The sequence below is a fragment of the Pseudovirgaria hyperparasitica genome, assembly GCF_010093815.1.
Source record: "Pseudovirgaria hyperparasitica strain CBS 121739 unplaced genomic scaffold EJ05scaffold_2, whole genome shotgun sequence".
Taxonomy (NCBI): domain Eukaryota; kingdom Fungi; phylum Ascomycota; class Dothideomycetes; order Acrospermales; family Acrospermaceae; genus Pseudovirgaria; species Pseudovirgaria hyperparasitica.
The window spans coordinates 711,391-725,867 of record NW_022985550.1 but is presented as its reverse complement, the minus strand read 5'-3'; the positions used below and the strand labels follow the sequence as shown (position 1 = coordinate 725,867).

The window sequence follows — 14,477 nt, the reverse complement described above, 5'->3', positions numbered from 1 at the left end:
ACAACCGTGCGAAGCCAGTGCGATTCGCATGCTGCTGTACGTTGGAAATAATCTTCCAGCCTGGTGGAAGCACATGCACACTATGTAGCAGCATGGGCAGATTTGTTGAAAGTCATGAGCATGACGAATCTGCAATAAATGGCCTGGGACTGCAGCTTCTCGTTCTGAGTCGCTCAGCAGTTATGGTGGAGTCGGAAGAATACGTTTTGCTGATAGCTGAAAGCTACAGGCCACTGCTTGGGTGTTGCGTTGGTCTTGGAAGTGATCCAAAGCAATGAATCTTCAAATCAGCTCAGTCGTTGAAGATAACCTTGCGCGATGAGACGCTCAACATCGCTCTGCCGAACATAGAATTGGCTATTCTTCGTAAGAGTGATAGCCCTAGGCTTGATGAGTCCGAAATCGTGATACAACAATGTTCGACAAATGTGACATACCCATATTCAGTTTGGATCTCCCCGGCATCTTTTAGCACTCGGACATCTATAAAGAGATCCCGTGGAGGCTGCAGGCTACCCGTTAGATCAACGTCTGTATACTGGCCCTTATAGGCTGCCAGCAAGTCACTGTACTGCCGTACATATTCCTCCTCTTCCGGACTAAGGCTGCTAGAGTTCCCAGCTCCATCATTACCACTACCTTCCCCAGATCCACTAGTGGGATTTTGCTGCTGAGACCTTTCGAGGGCATCGATACCGCTCCAGCACATCTCCTCAAGCTTGTCGGAGCGCACGCGATGATAAGCCAATAGACATCGCTTATCTCTGCGCATACAAAGGTGGTTCACAAGCAATGCACACGCGGTTGCCGGCTCCGTCGCTGGGTTGAATGATCCTGCGAAGGGCTCCAGGATGTTTGAAACGTCTTTGTCCAAGTCGCGTACCTCTCGCGTCACAGCGCGGACAATGTCCGTCTGGTATGGTGGAAGATGAGCCAAGGACTGTGTGCGCTTTGCATGTTGTGCCTAGAAACAGTGAGAATTGGCAGATGTTGAGAGCATGATAGTGGCTTGTACAAGCTTGTTACCGAGCTCTCCGTACATTGTTTTGATCTCTCATCGCAAGGTGAAGAGGTTAGAGCTGAGATCCAGAGTCGAGTCAAGGCGCGGCGATTGGACAAAATTTAGACGAGGGGTGTCGTCAGGGCGCTAAAACTCATTCATTACTAGCACTTTCCCTAAAACTAATTACCTTGCAGAAGAAGTTCACCGTCGTGGTCGCTCTTTGTTGGGCTTCTTTCCTTTCCACTAATTATCTGCGTCGAGACTGAAGTCCCAGTCACCTGGAAGAAGATTCTTTTTATGATTGCATGCACATTATACCGTGGCCAATCAGACTCGGTCATATCGATCGTGTTCTGAGACCTCGCAGGCCAAACGACACCACAATCCGCTGGCACGGAAGCCCATGTCGTACAAAGATGGCCCCGAACAGGTATCACGCGGACATCATTAAGATCGGTTGAGTGTCATTGCTCTAGAGCGTGATCGAGCTCGCAGCAGCTGAGATAGATCAGGAGATATAAGGAACACTATGCAAATAGTCACTAACATAAAGTAGATCAATTGATTCTTGACTTCCAACCACCGCCTCCGAGGGGTATCGTCAGACCGATGAACGGACAACTAGATCAAGCCAAACATAATAAACCTTAGCTCCATCGCCCATCGTTGAATCCTCTATACGCCTTTACTGCATGAATGCATCAAATGTAGCCATGGACATCTTTGTACAGCATTTTCGGTTATTTTCAAGCTCATTTTAACATTTTCTTACGACTCGGCTCAGCAACTCTTTCAATCGTACCACTTATTGTATTCAGATTCGTGTTCAAGCGTCATAGCTGTAGGACTGCTCTGTTGCCATATGTGCTGTGCCGGCTTATACTCTTGTTCGCTCGGTTGAATCGGAGAACCCATACCATTGTGGTAGAAAGGTGTTTGGGTCATGACTGGATCATGTGCGTAATCATACTCTTGTTTGAGCCTGGAACCATCCGGGCTACGCGTGATCAGCATTGGGTCGACATGTCCTTCTTCTGGAATAGGCGTCCCCGTCCGTGCATCGACCTGGAACAACCCATGTTGCTGTTCGGGCATGCTTAAAAGAGTCTGCACAGGGGCATAGTAGGCCGAATTGTAATCCATTAGCTGCATTTGCGGCGTGGACAACAAAGCTACAGTCGATTGCAATGGCGACGTATATACCCCATCATACGACCCAGTCGCTATCGAGTTCGGCAGCGGCTTTGTGTCAACGTCCCGCCAGATGTCGACATTCGAAGTCTGAGGATAGATGGTCGATTCGCTCCCAAAGTCACTTCCGGGATCATACTTCACGTCATCCATCTCATTCTTGAACCTCTTAATAAAGCCACGACATTTCGGCGTTTCAAAATTCGTCCCATCGTCATCAAATTCACTGTGGCTGCCGAAGACCGTATCGCCAGCTTCCGATGACTCTTTCTTGCGCTTTCTGGGAGCCACTCCTGATTTGCTAGGGGAGAACTTGTAATGCGGAAATGCGGCTGCGTGGTTCTTCCTTTCGATCTTGGCTAACTCTTTGTAGTGCTCTTGGACTTCCGCCGGTTCCATCGGCCAACTCGCGCCTGTGACGGACGAAACGACCTGATGGTTGTTGTGTACACACCACACCTTCGTTCTTTCCTGGTACGCCGATCGATATAGCATAAAACAATTCATTGGGCGCGAGACATATCCATTGCGCTTCTCGACTTCGATGCGTCGTTCTGCTAGCGGTCGATTAACCCATGTCTCCATGTCCTTGACGGGAACATCAATCAAGTTGTGCGTGAGAATGCTGAGCGGAGCTGTTAACTTTGGAGTCTTGGGCATATCTGTCTTTCCTGTCTTGCTCCTGCGGGCCTTCGGTTGAAGCTTGGGTCGAAAGATACCCTCGTCTACCTGCGGAGATGACGTACGGCTCATCGAGCGAGCGAAGTAGCCCTGATCCATCCGCTGTCGAATAGAAACGTTAAAGTCGTTTGGAACCCGACCTCCCAGTTCGCTTCCAGTTCTGGATCTTGGAGTTGGAGGAGAGTTTCCCTGTATTGATTGCGAGCACTGCTAAGCAAACAAGGTCATTACAAGGGGCATGATTGGAAGGGCTTAGACACGTACCTGGAGTTGACGCATGTTACCCGGAATCATGGGATAAGGGTTGGCTTGATTTTCGCTGTAGCCGCCCTTGGCCTGTCAGACCGATACATCTCACTTGAACGTTTGAGTTCACTCACGAATTGGATCCCTGATTCGACAACTGGACTTCCTAGGTGTGTGTGATACTGCACAGGGGAGTAGTATGAATGATGATGCTGCATCGGCGAGTCATATGAGGGATTCGGTCTCGACATCATGTAACCCTGATCAGTTGTGTGATGTGCGAGATGATGCGAGTTGTACTGAAGCTCCTGATCGGCCATCGGGGGCGTTGGAGGCTGCTGATGCACAAGGGGTGCGACTCTCATCACGAGAGACGTTGTTATCTGATGTTTGGAGATGCAGGTGCAGCGTGGGAAGGTGGCCAGAGACGTTGCTCTGAAGGGGCGATGTTAGTGACACACAAGATCTAAGCTTGCTAAGGCAAATCTGGCTGCATGTTGGAAGGACTTGGCAAAGTGTAAAGTCCTGGTACTTACGTCTGCAGATATTATCTCGTCCGGAACGAAGTACGCCCAGGATTGGAGTCTATCTGACCACTGTGGCTTCAGCTGATTCGTGATTAGGCTGTAGTATGCTCGAGGCCAGCCGAGCAACTGTGAGGATCGATTATATAATATCAAAACTCCCGATATCTCCAGAATCGGAAAGTATTGTATGACGAGGTGTCGAAAATGTCAGAGAAGAGTATGAAGAGAAGATCGAAAGATGCTAAGGTGTTTGTTTGTCGTTGGAAACGTCTGATCCTGCAGGCTTCCGAACCAAACTGCAAAGTAGCCAAAGAACAAGTAAAAGAATATTCTACGAACGTTCCGTGCAAAAGTGGCGGCGAAGAGAAGGGTATGTGTGAGAGTAAAAGGGAGGGAAAGGAGGTAATGTGATGTCGATGAGGACAAGTGAGCAGGGTCAGAGATGTCCTTTGTTGGTATTTTGAATCGCTGAAAGCCAGCCGGCATTTATGGGACCCTCGAAGAAAGGTCTATTCTTTGTCTACAACGCATGAGCGTGCCGGCGGCCAATATTTGTAAGGAGCCGGTATGAGCGACATGTAGACATCGACCGCAAATCGACAATAGCGACGTTGAAGACGGGCAACTAGGGCACAGTGTATGCCGGATTCAAACTGGTCGGCGATTGGTTGTCGACCACTGTTTCCGGTAAGGTAAAGGGAGTGCCCTCAGCTGATACGGGAACGGTTCATGAAAGGACTTAGCAGAACAAGTTGACAGCAAGCTAGCAGCTAGAAGCTACCAAACATAGTCCTCAATCGAAAACGGTCACTAACATACAACTACTGCGGAGCAACTGGACTATTCGGCGCCACACCCAAATGTCGGGCATGAATAGGCCCTAAAAAAGCCAAAACGCCTCGAGCTATTCGTCCTATCAAAAGAATCATTGCTGGAAGGAGATCCATCGTGGACAGTCTTGCGCTCGAGCATGGGCGATACTGGACGAAAGCAGCCGCCAAACTGTCTCCAGACCAGACAAAAAAAAGTGGAACACAGCTCGTTCATTCCAAGATGGGATACTCCTGTTGTGCTGTCTCCGACAGCTCAGGGGGGTCATATCGTTACACAAAGAGATTGCGAGGTCGTCGAGCATTCTTCGCTTGACGCCGATGCCAATTGCAGCCATCCACCCACACCTGACAGAATTTGGCTTAGGCCCACAGAAACACGCACAAGCACACGCCTGCCAGACAGCAGTCACAATTGTAGATCCCAGTGTCCTGGCTAGATGCTGTCATCGGAGTGGCCCTCATCGGTCCTCCTCTCGATGAAGCTGTGTGGCCGCCCAGCTCAGCCCAGGGCCGTTCGGTCCCATGACTATGCCCACTACAATCTTCCTCCAAACCGGCCACTGTTGCGGCAAAATCATGTCCAGTATCACATTGAGAGCCTCACATGTTTTGATGTACTACAGTGCATTCCTATCCCGCTCCGGTCGAAGTAATCCACATCATGCTGTTGCCACAAGCAGATAATACTAATGTGGGCTACCGTACAGTCATGATCATAAGCTTCAGTAAGAGAGAGGAATACTCATCTTCTCACCTAAGCTTCAATGAAGAGCAAATCCGTCTGTACAGTCGATCGACCACCCCAGCGTACCTTGCTTATTTCTAAGTATAGGCAACCCAGGGACCACCCAAACGGCTGGGAATGCTGTAAAACTGCCTCCTCTGATCAACAGAGCCTCAGACGCACAGGTACAAACCATATCATGCCAAACCGCAAGCTCCGTCATTCGCCGCTTTCCCCGCGAAAGCCCCCTGTGCATCAATCGGCTGCATCCGCAGCGGTCTGTACAGAAAACACCCGAAGTATAGGGCGGAGTTACTGGAGCAGCACGATCCCTTGGGCAAGCAGGAACGTGCTGAACGTTCAGCGGGCGTATAACGGGTATCGCCAGTGACCCATCGGCTGCAGGTGCCCTGGCACTCTGGCATCGTCTGGCTGAGTGCGGAAAGTTGTGTGGCAAAGTAATTATTGAAGGCCTTAGCAGTTTTTGTGGGTGAAGGATTGACAGATGCGTTTGCGGGAGGCTGTTGCGGTTGTTTGTTTGGGTCAAGGTTCCATACAAGCATTCCAAGCATCATTCCCCAACGCAGGGCTGAGCAAGGGTCGTGAGGGGCCCACATGTACTCCACGGACCACGACAAGTCGGCCGGAACGCTTGAAGCTGCCGGCCGCGCTCTTCTGTATGCAGCTTTGCTGAGAGACGCACTGTGCAGTGGTGTTACAGTAATTTCACGGCTCGCTAGCCACATGTCACAGAACGCCGCGACTTCATCCTCTCAGAGAAGTGCTTTAGGAGGAGAGAGTCCGCTATGTGTCTGAGCCTCGACCAGGTAAGTGTCTTTTGCAGCACCTCGAGGAGGCGCAATGCGTTCTTGCTTTGCCCAAGTCTCGCATGTCTGAGCTCAGCATTCTTCGTTGATCGGGTCGCGAAGCACGTCCGTTTGCGACACTCGCAACCCCAAAACGTGCAAACTTGACATGGCGGTTCAACAGCCCCGTCATGACGAAGGGTCCCAGCGCACAGTCCTTCACATCTTTGAATACGCGACTGAACACCCGTGAAGCACCATCGCTAAGTCAACACGCATATCAATTCCTGCAGACATTCCAGCCACACAATACAGTTCTAGCCCTACTTAAGCGTAATTCCCGCACAACCTTCCTACTTTAAGTGACCCTATAAATGGATCACTCGACATAGAAAAGTATACTATACGGTCGTTACTCTGGTTCCCGAGAATCGCCAGATATACGACACTATTTTTGCGATAGGGTATTTCATATGAACCAGGCAATTGGGTCATCGTCACGTCCGCGGAATCTCTTCATTTCTCTTTTTTCGTAAAGGCTTCTGGCCGGGGTAGCAATAGTTCCTATCCCGTAGTTGCCGCGTTAGCGTTACCAGGACATTGTTTGGTACACTATCGGCCAACGGTCAACGATGGAAGGCGATGCCGATTTGGTACTGCAGCGTATAGGACACGCACATGATGCCGAATGGTGTGGCAAGTGCACCCGAGTACTGGTAAACGCGCGTTAAATGATGGCAGTAGTGTATGACATCGAGTGACGGTTATTGTCGGCCTGCGCCTGTCTTTGGGAATGTGGAAAGACGTTATGTTGGTAAGCCCTTTTCACCATCTAAAGGGTACTACTGGTTAATCATAAGTGCTATATGTGTGTTTGTATAGGTACATGGCTTACCTCTCTATTTGTGGATTGGACCCAGGTTGATCGGCGTGACACGATTGAGATTGATTCCAGTAACTCGAAAGTTGCAGCGAAGTTCGCCATATCGTCTTGCAATGTAGACAGACAGAAGAGGAGGCTCATCGTCCTCGTCCACGTCCACGTCCTCTGCCTCCCTTTCCGCCCCGTTTACTGCTGGCTTTGAGCTTCCTCTCGTGCATCGGATCCTGGCTAAATCCAGCATCACTGAAGCGTATGTAACTGGTTATACCTTGATCGACCACAGCAAGTACGACATTGCGATGTCCATGCTTCATCGATTGCTCCAAAGACTTATCTTTCTGGGGCGGATCATACGGTGTCGTCACGATGAGATCGTTCAATTGGGAAAGAGTGGGCACAGGTGTATTTCGCGCGTCAATGACACAAATTCGGAAATCTGGAGGTGGCGGTGCTCGCTTTTTGAAATTCGAGTTGGGTTTCCAGACATTGTATGTCAATCGAAAGGGGTTCTCGATGTCTGAGGGGAGAGAGAAAGATGGTGGAGCGGTGGGGTTATGCGTAGAAACGATGTTAAGAAGTCGGTATATGTCCTCTGACGTGGTAGTATTAGCGAATGGCCTAGTATAGTTCAACACGAATCATACTGTAGCTCCTGTATAGCCCTGGCCTAACAAGCGGTCCTACGGCATACCCCTCCGAGGGCACTGGTGATGATCCAAAGAAGAGGCGTCCTAGCCAAGTATTCAAAAGGAAAGAAGTTCCATTCTTAGGCGCACAGGAGGTGTCGATTGGGGGTCTCGTATCGCTCCAATCCTCAGAACGCATAACCGTATATCCTCCCCTTTTGAGTGCTGAGTATACTGTGTACATCTCAAGGGTGAGTCTCCTGCCTTCAGCACGTTCCATGCCTATGAACGCTGCATATGCACCTTGCAGACTCATAGGTATCCCTCCTGATTCGTGTGTACGATCATTCACTTCATGAGTGTCCTCATGTACAGTCCATCGCACGTCAAGGTCGCCGCGTTCAAGTAGATGTAAGGCCTCCTCTGGCAGTAACCAAAGCTTGCCTGCCTTATGTATTCCCATCGAGGCGGTGTAGGATCCCTTTGTGTGTTCTATATGCGCCATGTTCGAGTGCGGGTCATAAACAGCGATCTGGTGTGCTTTCGGCTTGTGGACTCTGGGAGTGGATAGAGCATTATGCATCGCCTCGCGCGAAGCAGCCAGTGTAGACGATTGGAGCGATGTTTTGTGTGGCTCGAAGTCTTTCTCTCCGCGCTTGGGTATCTTGACATCTGTACCGCCTGTGAAACTGCAGGTACCCATCAGCAATTGTCTTCAGGGCGTGTCGAAGGCTATACTTGAGGACATTCAGGAAGCGGAAGTCTTGCGTCTCATCGCTGAGGTCGATGTCGCCATTAACAGCCCCAGGAAGTTCCATAGTGTCTTCATCAATGTCTGCCATGCTGGACAGACGTTATGAACAAAGAAAGCGTGTGGTGGAGTGTCCAACGTGTGTTGTGCGATGTGACTCCGCCGATGGAGCTTTTTTCGAAGTCAGCCCAACAGGCTACAAGGGTACAGAGCTCTAAAAAGTCGACGCTTGGGCCAATTTAATACAGTAAATCGCATACCGTACGTTAGTATCTAGTTTACCTACCAACAAGACATCTTAATCATACTCAAATAACTAATAATTATAAGCATGACAATATCATATCTGAGCTCAAGCTAGGGAGTAGGCTAGGCTCTATCGCATAGGCCAAACAAAGACTAGAGCTTGATACGACGAGCCCTACAGGGAGAAACAAAATGATCTTGGTCCTGCACACACTACACTATACATGAATGATCGCGGCATTATATGGATGTGCATCAGTGCGAGCAGTCGATGTGATTGTCGCATTCGTAGGGTGCACTCTCAAGGCCGAAGCTGGTGTCTCCGACGTTATGGTAGATTAGAAATTCGAATTGTCGAGAATATAGTAGATACTAATTAATTAGTCTCTATATTACGTACGTATCACGTTATGCTATGCGGCTGTCTCACAAAATTTGAGTTTAATATATAATTATCACAACGAGATACTCTCTAAAATAGGCAAGATGGCCGAGTGGTTAAGGCGTTACGTTTAGGCAGACCCGAGTGTCGCACTCGGCTTCAGCTCCGTAATTCGAAAGAGCGTGGGTTCAAATCCCACTCTTGTCACTATTCTTTTGGGACATGCGATGATATTCTTTTACCTCTCCTCATAACAGTAAGTTCTATGAGAGTGGTTATCCAGATATATATACATATTGATTATAATTCTTATTACGTTAATAAGTTATCTAGTAGGAACTTATTTACGTTGTAATATAGATATATAGCCTTCTTCTCTCTAAGTATACCCTCTAATTATTAGGTATATTAAGTACTAGAGCGAATAATAAGTAGATAATCTAATTCTAGCTAATTATCTAAAGTTACCATAGTATACATCTAATAAGTTGCCTTTCATTTCTAAGCCTTAACTTTTCTTTAGCTCTTTTTTGTGTCGTTTTTCTTATCACAGGTTTAGCATTATATGGAGGTTTATTTTTAGTGAGTTGTCATTAAGAGACGATTCAAGACGGCTATGGTTGGCTTCTACCTCGTGTTAGATGGAAGTATACCTGGTCTAGACTTGCTGCCACGTCGCGTAATGGAGTACTTGGCATGGAAGTACTGGGCCTAGACTGTCAGCCACGTCCTAATGGATGGACTGCTTCAATCAAGGAGTGGACTTTCAGCACTGTATCTATCTATTCTGTAGAGCATGAACACGGATCGATGCTGTTTGTAAAAGGCTAGAGTAAGAATCCTACTTATATTTTCGTGTCTATATATCTCCGAGCCCATGACCTGATTCACAACGAATAGCTTAGTACTGAGGTTATCATTCCACTTTCCTTGCTACTCCTATCCTTGCTATTAGCTTTACAAAAGTCTTTCCAAACTACCCATACGTATACATCATTTCAAGAGAGGCCTGACGATGTGGTATGGCACAGTATTGAATTTACTGGCAATGGCTGCCACTACGTTGGGTTCTACATGGCCTACAGTATCCGGCAACAGTAACTTGACCTATTGCAGCGACCCGAGCTTATGGTCATTTGGTTCGTCTAATCTGACATTTGTGAGCCAACTGTAAGCCCTCCTTGTCAACAAACATTTCAATAAGCGTCCTGCTAATACGAGTGTTGCTGTCCGGACAATAGCACACAGGTTCCTGAAACACCGATTCAGTTTTCCTGGTTACTTGAATCTGTTTCAGAAACCGACCTCCAAAATTTTACCGCCAATACTCATATCAACATCGATTCTAACTGGGTAGTGTGGGGAGGAAGCGGATTGATGCAGTCGTACGATTGGTGTACATTTACCAATGGCACGAATTGTCCTCAAGAGTATATTCCAGGGAACTTGGTTGTGTTACAAAGTCCTATATTCCAATTGAGCTTGTTCGGCGGGCCTAAGAAATTCTCCTACACCATCGACGTACAGTTCAATGACGGCACTGGCAATGCAACACTGTTCTGTGCGACAGGGACTATGGACCAGAACAACATGCCGGGACTGAAGGAGTCAGTCACAGTTGCGCAGGATCCGTTTCAGGAGGAGCTGAAATAGTATGACTGCGTACATGATTATCGAGCAATGCGCTCTTGCCAAATGAGGCCAGGCAGGCTATATAGTCCCTAGGCTGAAAAGAAGGAAAGCGACAAGAGGACTTAAGTAGATCTGAGCATAAATCAACATTTTGTTCGATTATTACATTATTGATTCAACTGTGGGTTAATATAGAGTACACTATATGGATAGCTTTTATTTCTACCTGGAGAGTTCACGTAATAGATTTCTGGTAAATGTAAGACTTTTGAGTAGTATGATATAGTATAATTCTGTATTAGCAGAATAGTATTCAATATACCAATATATGATTATCCTTTGATTAGTACTATGTTTCTATTTACTAGTGGGATCTACTTCCAGAGCAGTAACGTGCCTTTCTCCAAGCATGTTCCGAATCATAGCTCTGATATACATATACGCCATAGCCTGTACACAAGAACATGCATTGCTTTGGTGTCATGCTTGATTCATTATTCCAAGCTATTCGACGCCCATAACACCACGACCCATCCATTCACTGATCGTTCCAAAGCCGTCTTGACTACTCTTTAATGCATCTTTGAAAAGATCATGACGCTCCGCACTTTCTAGTTGTGCCTTTCGTATTGCCTTGATCGTTGCGTTGTTGGGGGCGCATATGGGGCACTCAACGTCACCGCTCTCAATATCATCTTCTTGAGTAACGTTCAAGCATCGAAGATGGAACGAATGCTTACATAGAAAGCGTACCGTCGGTAGGTCAAGCGAATTACCGCATGCAGAACACCTCGTTGTTTGGAAGACTTCCGGTTTTGTGTTGAGCGTTTCGAGTTCCGCTAGCTTCTCGGCTGTGTCTTTCTTGAAAGTCGCTGTAGTTCGTCGATTCTGCAGCCCACGTCAGATTTGCATTACGGACCAGAAAGGTATGAAGCTTACGTTTGATATTTCCTGCCTTTCGCGCTCAATAGTCCCACTAAGATATTTCTTGATCATGCCCATAGTTGCTACACCGTTAGCGCTGAGGGTTTGTATGACCTGTAAGGGTGCCATCAACCCGTCGTCGTCTATCTTTCGCAAAACTGCATCGAGCTCGTCACCTGCCTCTTGCAAGATGGCTGGGCTAGACGTGAGATATGCTAGAGCCGCGGGATACAACTGCGGGTCCTCTGGACCATATTTGCGAAGTGCTTTAATGGCGCCTTTGGTATCCTTAGCATTCGTATAAGATCGGAATATGTCGAACCTGAGGCCTTGTTGCTCACGTACGAGGATGGTGCCGTCGCGAAAATTTGAAAGGTGGGAAAGCAAAAGGACATTTGAGGTGTCGATAGGGATGTTTTTCCCTTCAATAAGTTTCTTAGCCTTGGTTTCCCATTCTTCCCGCTCCTCGTCCTTCTTGTTGCGAGCTGTATGGATGTACATCTCAAACAGAGTAGTATACAGATCTGTCTTATCATCCTCGCCCAGCTTTTGAGAATTGATGCAAGATTCGAGAAACGTGACAAACTCATCCGGGTGATCCACAAATGCCGAGAAAGCGGAACGCGGTTTCGGGATCTTGTACTCTGGAGTGGAATCGTCATTATCCATCTCTACGATCTGTGTTTGGCTCATGGTGGACTTCTGCTCCTCGTTGGACGTTTGGGCAGCATTTGCGTTCATATATGGCAAGGGCAAGAGTGCTGCAAGGTTCTGGACAGCATTAGATGCCGTTGAGACCATGCCTCCCGAGCTCGTGGCCACATTTTGAACCACCACAGTATCCTTCTTCGGCCGGAACTGGCCAATGTAGTAGTCGATGAAAAGCGTGGTTGCATCTCTTGGGCAATGCTCCAGGAGTACTGTCGCATACTTGGTAATGTTGTGAAAGGCCTGGAAAGCATTAGCTCTATTCCCCTCAATATACTGGGCATGCCACATGCCTCCTCCGGCTCCAGCCGCCATATGTATGCCAAGGCTTCAGCGTAGAGTTTCGAGTCTTCGATCAGAATATCCACGACAAGTTCGTGCTCATTATGCTTCCTTGCTAAGTAAGCGGCTTGATCGAAGTAGCCACCTTGACGGCACATTGATATGGCGGTGTCTAGATCAAACTTCAGATCACCTGGTGATTTGATAAACTCTTCGAGCTTCTTTACATCTTTGAGCTTCGCGTAGCAGTTTAGAAGTAATGTTGTGTGATCTGAAGTGGCTCTATGATGCTCATGAAGTTCCTCCAGATATTCTATCAAATTTTGGATACGTTGGGAATCCAGGAACTGGTACTTGTCAGAACATACTTTATGAAAGCTACCGGGCCAGCGCACCTTTCTAATGACCTGCGAAGGCTCTGTGTTGTCGATAGCTTTGAGGTACTGCTGCATCGCTGTATCATAATCTTGCTTTTGATATAAGTGATCCCCGTATCTCCGTAGGATTACGTTCAACTGTGCAGTGGTTACGCCAGACTTTTGCGCAAGACTGATGGCAAGTATGTAGTAGTTTCTCTGGTACAAGACATCTAGCTTTTGTTGCAAAGTTTTCTCGCGGTATCTGAAAAGCTGTAAACGTCAGCAGAGGTCCACTTATGTGCTTGAGCGTACTGACTTTGCCATCATCGGTCATAACGAAAAAGTCTCCCCATTCCGAGAATATGGCTTTCACACGTGAGCTTAGAGACTCTTCGTATGCAATGAATTTTAGATCTGTGTTAAGGATGGTGAAACGTGATGTGTTGAATAAGTCATCGGCCTGACCCACACCGAAAGCCCTAAAAACGCCGGTGCGAATATTGGTGTTTGTCCTAGGGGGAGAAACCACAGCGACGTAGTCCTTGAATATGCCAATTCGATCTTTAGGTCCTTCATATGTATGTACGGGACCTCGTCCGGCAAGACCATAAGAGTATATTGCATCATTTCTGGCCACTATCACATCACGTGTATAGTTATCCACGCACATACAACCAGCTGCGCAACCCGTGTCTTCTAGCGAACGAGCCGGTTGCCCTTGTCCCCGCCCGGATATGATCAGAGTTGAAATTTTTCCCGTAGTAGCGATGTAAAGCGTTGTTGTATTGCCTTCTCGGAACTCAATACCAGTTATGGGCTCCTCAGTCTCGAAGACTGTCCGCTGTTTCGCGCCGCGATCGTGTATCAGATCTCCACGTACCACTGTGACGGATCCGTTTCCAAAACCAACGGCAAGTTGTGATAGGTCCTCGAGGGCCGCGAATGCAGTAATCTTTTCATGTCAGCCATTAATTATGGTCCACCTATCTCTACTTACAGGGAAAGGTCTCCGCCCGTTGTGTATCGTCAGCGTACTTTGACATCTTGGCATCCCAGTTTTCTTCTCTACCTTGTCCAGCGCCCACACCTTCAGCACAGGCTCCTTCGGGGAGTCTTCTGCGATTGTGACTAGCAGCGAAGTTCCCTGGACTTGCTTCATATGGGTAATAGCACCCTCATCATGCGCCTTGTAGGTTCGGACAACTTTGAAAGTATGCGAGAGGATGCGAACCTGGCCATCTGTGCTTCCAAGAAATACATTCTCGGAACCAGAGGCTACTGAGGTGATATTGCCCTGCTACTCTATCTTAGCAAACCCGCTGTGATCATCGTTACAGCTCATACCTCAGATAGAGAAGCAATCTCATCTTCAGGAAGCTTCACCTGGGCGACGTCGAAGAATTTGAAGGCTTTCCACTGCGCGCGATCAGTGGATGTGCACGCGAGTTTTGGTTCACGGTCGACTTACTGACAACGCCATTTCACCGGTCCATCTTCTTGCCTTCTAGGTACCGTCGGAATGCGTGCATTGGTAACTTGAGCTACGGCATGGATCAATAGCGCGGCAGCCTCAGGCCTGGCACGTGATCGATGTATCGCAACAGGCTTAGCCTTATAGTCTAAGCTGGGCCGCCTCCCTCCTGCCTAATTGTCGCGATTCCTGTTCTTTACCA

At 47.9% G+C, this 14,477-nt stretch overlaps 6 protein-coding genes and 1 non-coding gene across 7 annotated transcripts; 2 read left to right on the top strand and 5 right to left on the bottom strand.

Moving 5' to 3' along the window:
• Positions 1-190: 190 nt before the first annotated feature.
• EJ05DRAFT_184258 (GINS complex, Psf1 component) lies at positions 191-1,086 on the bottom strand. The gene is made up of 3 exons (XM_033739616.1): positions 1,016-1,086; positions 438-964; positions 191-381 (listed from the first exon to the last, which is right to left on the bottom strand). Exons 1-3 carry the CDS (start codon positions 1,040-1,042, stop codon positions 288-290), a joined length of 648 nt encoding a protein of 215 aa, XP_033604214.1. The 5' UTR covers positions 1,043-1,086; the 3' UTR covers positions 191-287.
• Positions 1,087-1,629: 543 nt separating this feature from the next.
• Positions 1,630-3,670, bottom strand: EJ05DRAFT_184449 (uncharacterized protein). Its single transcript, XM_033739618.1, has 3 exons — positions 3,256-3,670; positions 3,140-3,205; positions 1,630-3,085 (listed from the first exon to the last, which is right to left on the bottom strand). The coding sequence occupies exons 1-3, from the start codon at positions 3,484-3,486 to the stop codon at positions 1,796-1,798; spliced, it is 1,587 nt and encodes a 528-aa protein (XP_033604213.1). The 5' UTR covers positions 3,487-3,670; the 3' UTR covers positions 1,630-1,795.
• Positions 3,671-5,160: 1,490 nt separating this feature from the next.
• EJ05DRAFT_184278 (uncharacterized protein) lies at positions 5,161-6,144 on the bottom strand. Its single transcript, XM_033739617.1, has one exon. It carries the CDS (start codon positions 5,949-5,951, stop codon positions 5,403-5,405), a length of 549 nt encoding a protein of 182 aa, XP_033604212.1. The 5' UTR covers positions 5,952-6,144; the 3' UTR covers positions 5,161-5,402.
• A 766-nt stretch (positions 6,145-6,910) lies between these two features.
• On the bottom strand, positions 6,911-8,362 carry EJ05DRAFT_496659 (uncharacterized protein; the record flags this gene model as incomplete). The annotated part of the gene is made up of 4 exons (XM_033746429.1): positions 6,911-7,083; positions 7,163-7,486; positions 7,539-8,209; positions 8,259-8,362. 4 exons carry the CDS (start codon positions 8,360-8,362, stop codon positions 6,911-6,913), a joined length of 1,272 nt encoding a protein of 423 aa, XP_033604211.1.
• Positions 8,363-8,997: 635 nt separating this feature from the next.
• On the top strand, positions 8,998-9,106 carry EJ05DRAFT_t19. The gene has a single exon. It is a non-coding gene; the product is annotated as a tRNA-Leu (tRNA).
• A 556-nt stretch (positions 9,107-9,662) lies between these two features.
• On the top strand, positions 9,663-10,668 carry EJ05DRAFT_472725 (uncharacterized protein; the record flags this gene model as incomplete). Its single annotated transcript, XM_033743240.1, has 3 exons — positions 9,663-9,731; positions 9,800-10,069; positions 10,141-10,668. Coding segments are annotated over exons 2-3 (529 nt in total), but the record flags the coding sequence as incomplete, so codon positions are not given.
• Positions 10,669-10,831: 163 nt separating this feature from the next.
• Positions 10,832-14,318, bottom strand: EJ05DRAFT_184209 (vacuolar protein sorting-associated protein 11). The gene is made up of 7 exons (XM_033739615.1): positions 14,273-14,318; positions 14,149-14,220; positions 13,802-14,098; positions 13,121-13,756; positions 12,457-13,074; positions 11,471-12,406; positions 10,832-11,419 (listed from the first exon to the last, which is right to left on the bottom strand). Exons 1-7 carry the CDS (start codon positions 14,282-14,284, stop codon positions 11,036-11,038), a joined length of 2,955 nt encoding a protein of 984 aa, XP_033604209.1. The 5' UTR covers positions 14,285-14,318; the 3' UTR covers positions 10,832-11,035.
• Between the last annotated feature and the right edge of the window lie 159 nt (positions 14,319-14,477).

Bases quoted from the DNA above. Each gene is read 5' to 3' on its own strand.
- EJ05DRAFT_184449 (XM_033739618.1), bottom strand. From the start codon at position 3,486: ATGAGAGTCGCACCCCTTGTGCATCAGCAGCCTCCAACGCCCCCGATG. The intron at 3,206-3,255 runs GTGAGTGAACTC...TGACAGGCCAAG, and splicing joins TCGAATCAGGGATCCAATTC to GGCGGCTACAGCGAAAATCA. The intron at 3,086-3,139 runs GTACGTGTCTAA...TTGTTTGCTTAG, and splicing joins GTAACATGCGTCAACTCCAG to CAGTGCTCGCAATCAATACA.
- EJ05DRAFT_184278 (XM_033739617.1), bottom strand. From the start codon at position 5,951: ATGTGGCTAGCGAGCCGTGAAATTACTGTAACACCACTGCACAGTGCG.
- EJ05DRAFT_184209 (XM_033739615.1), bottom strand. The intron at 14,099-14,148 runs GTATGAGCTGTA...ATAGAGTAGCAG, and splicing joins AGATTGCTTCTCTATCTGAG to GGCAATATCACCTCAGTAGC. The intron at 12,407-12,456 runs GCATGTGGCATG...AATGCTTTCCAG, and splicing joins GGCGGCTGGAGCCGGAGGAG to GCCTTTCACAACATTACCAA.
- EJ05DRAFT_184258 (XM_033739616.1), bottom strand. From the start codon at position 1,042: ATGTACGGAGAGCTCGGTAACAAGCTT. The intron at 965-1,015 runs GTACAAGCCACT...CACTGTTTCTAG, and splicing joins GAGAGCTCGGTAACAAGCTT to GCACAACATGCAAAGCGCAC. The intron at 382-437 runs GTATGTCACATT...CATCAAGCCTAG, and splicing joins GAGATCCAAACTGAATATGG to GGCTATCACTCTTACGAAGA.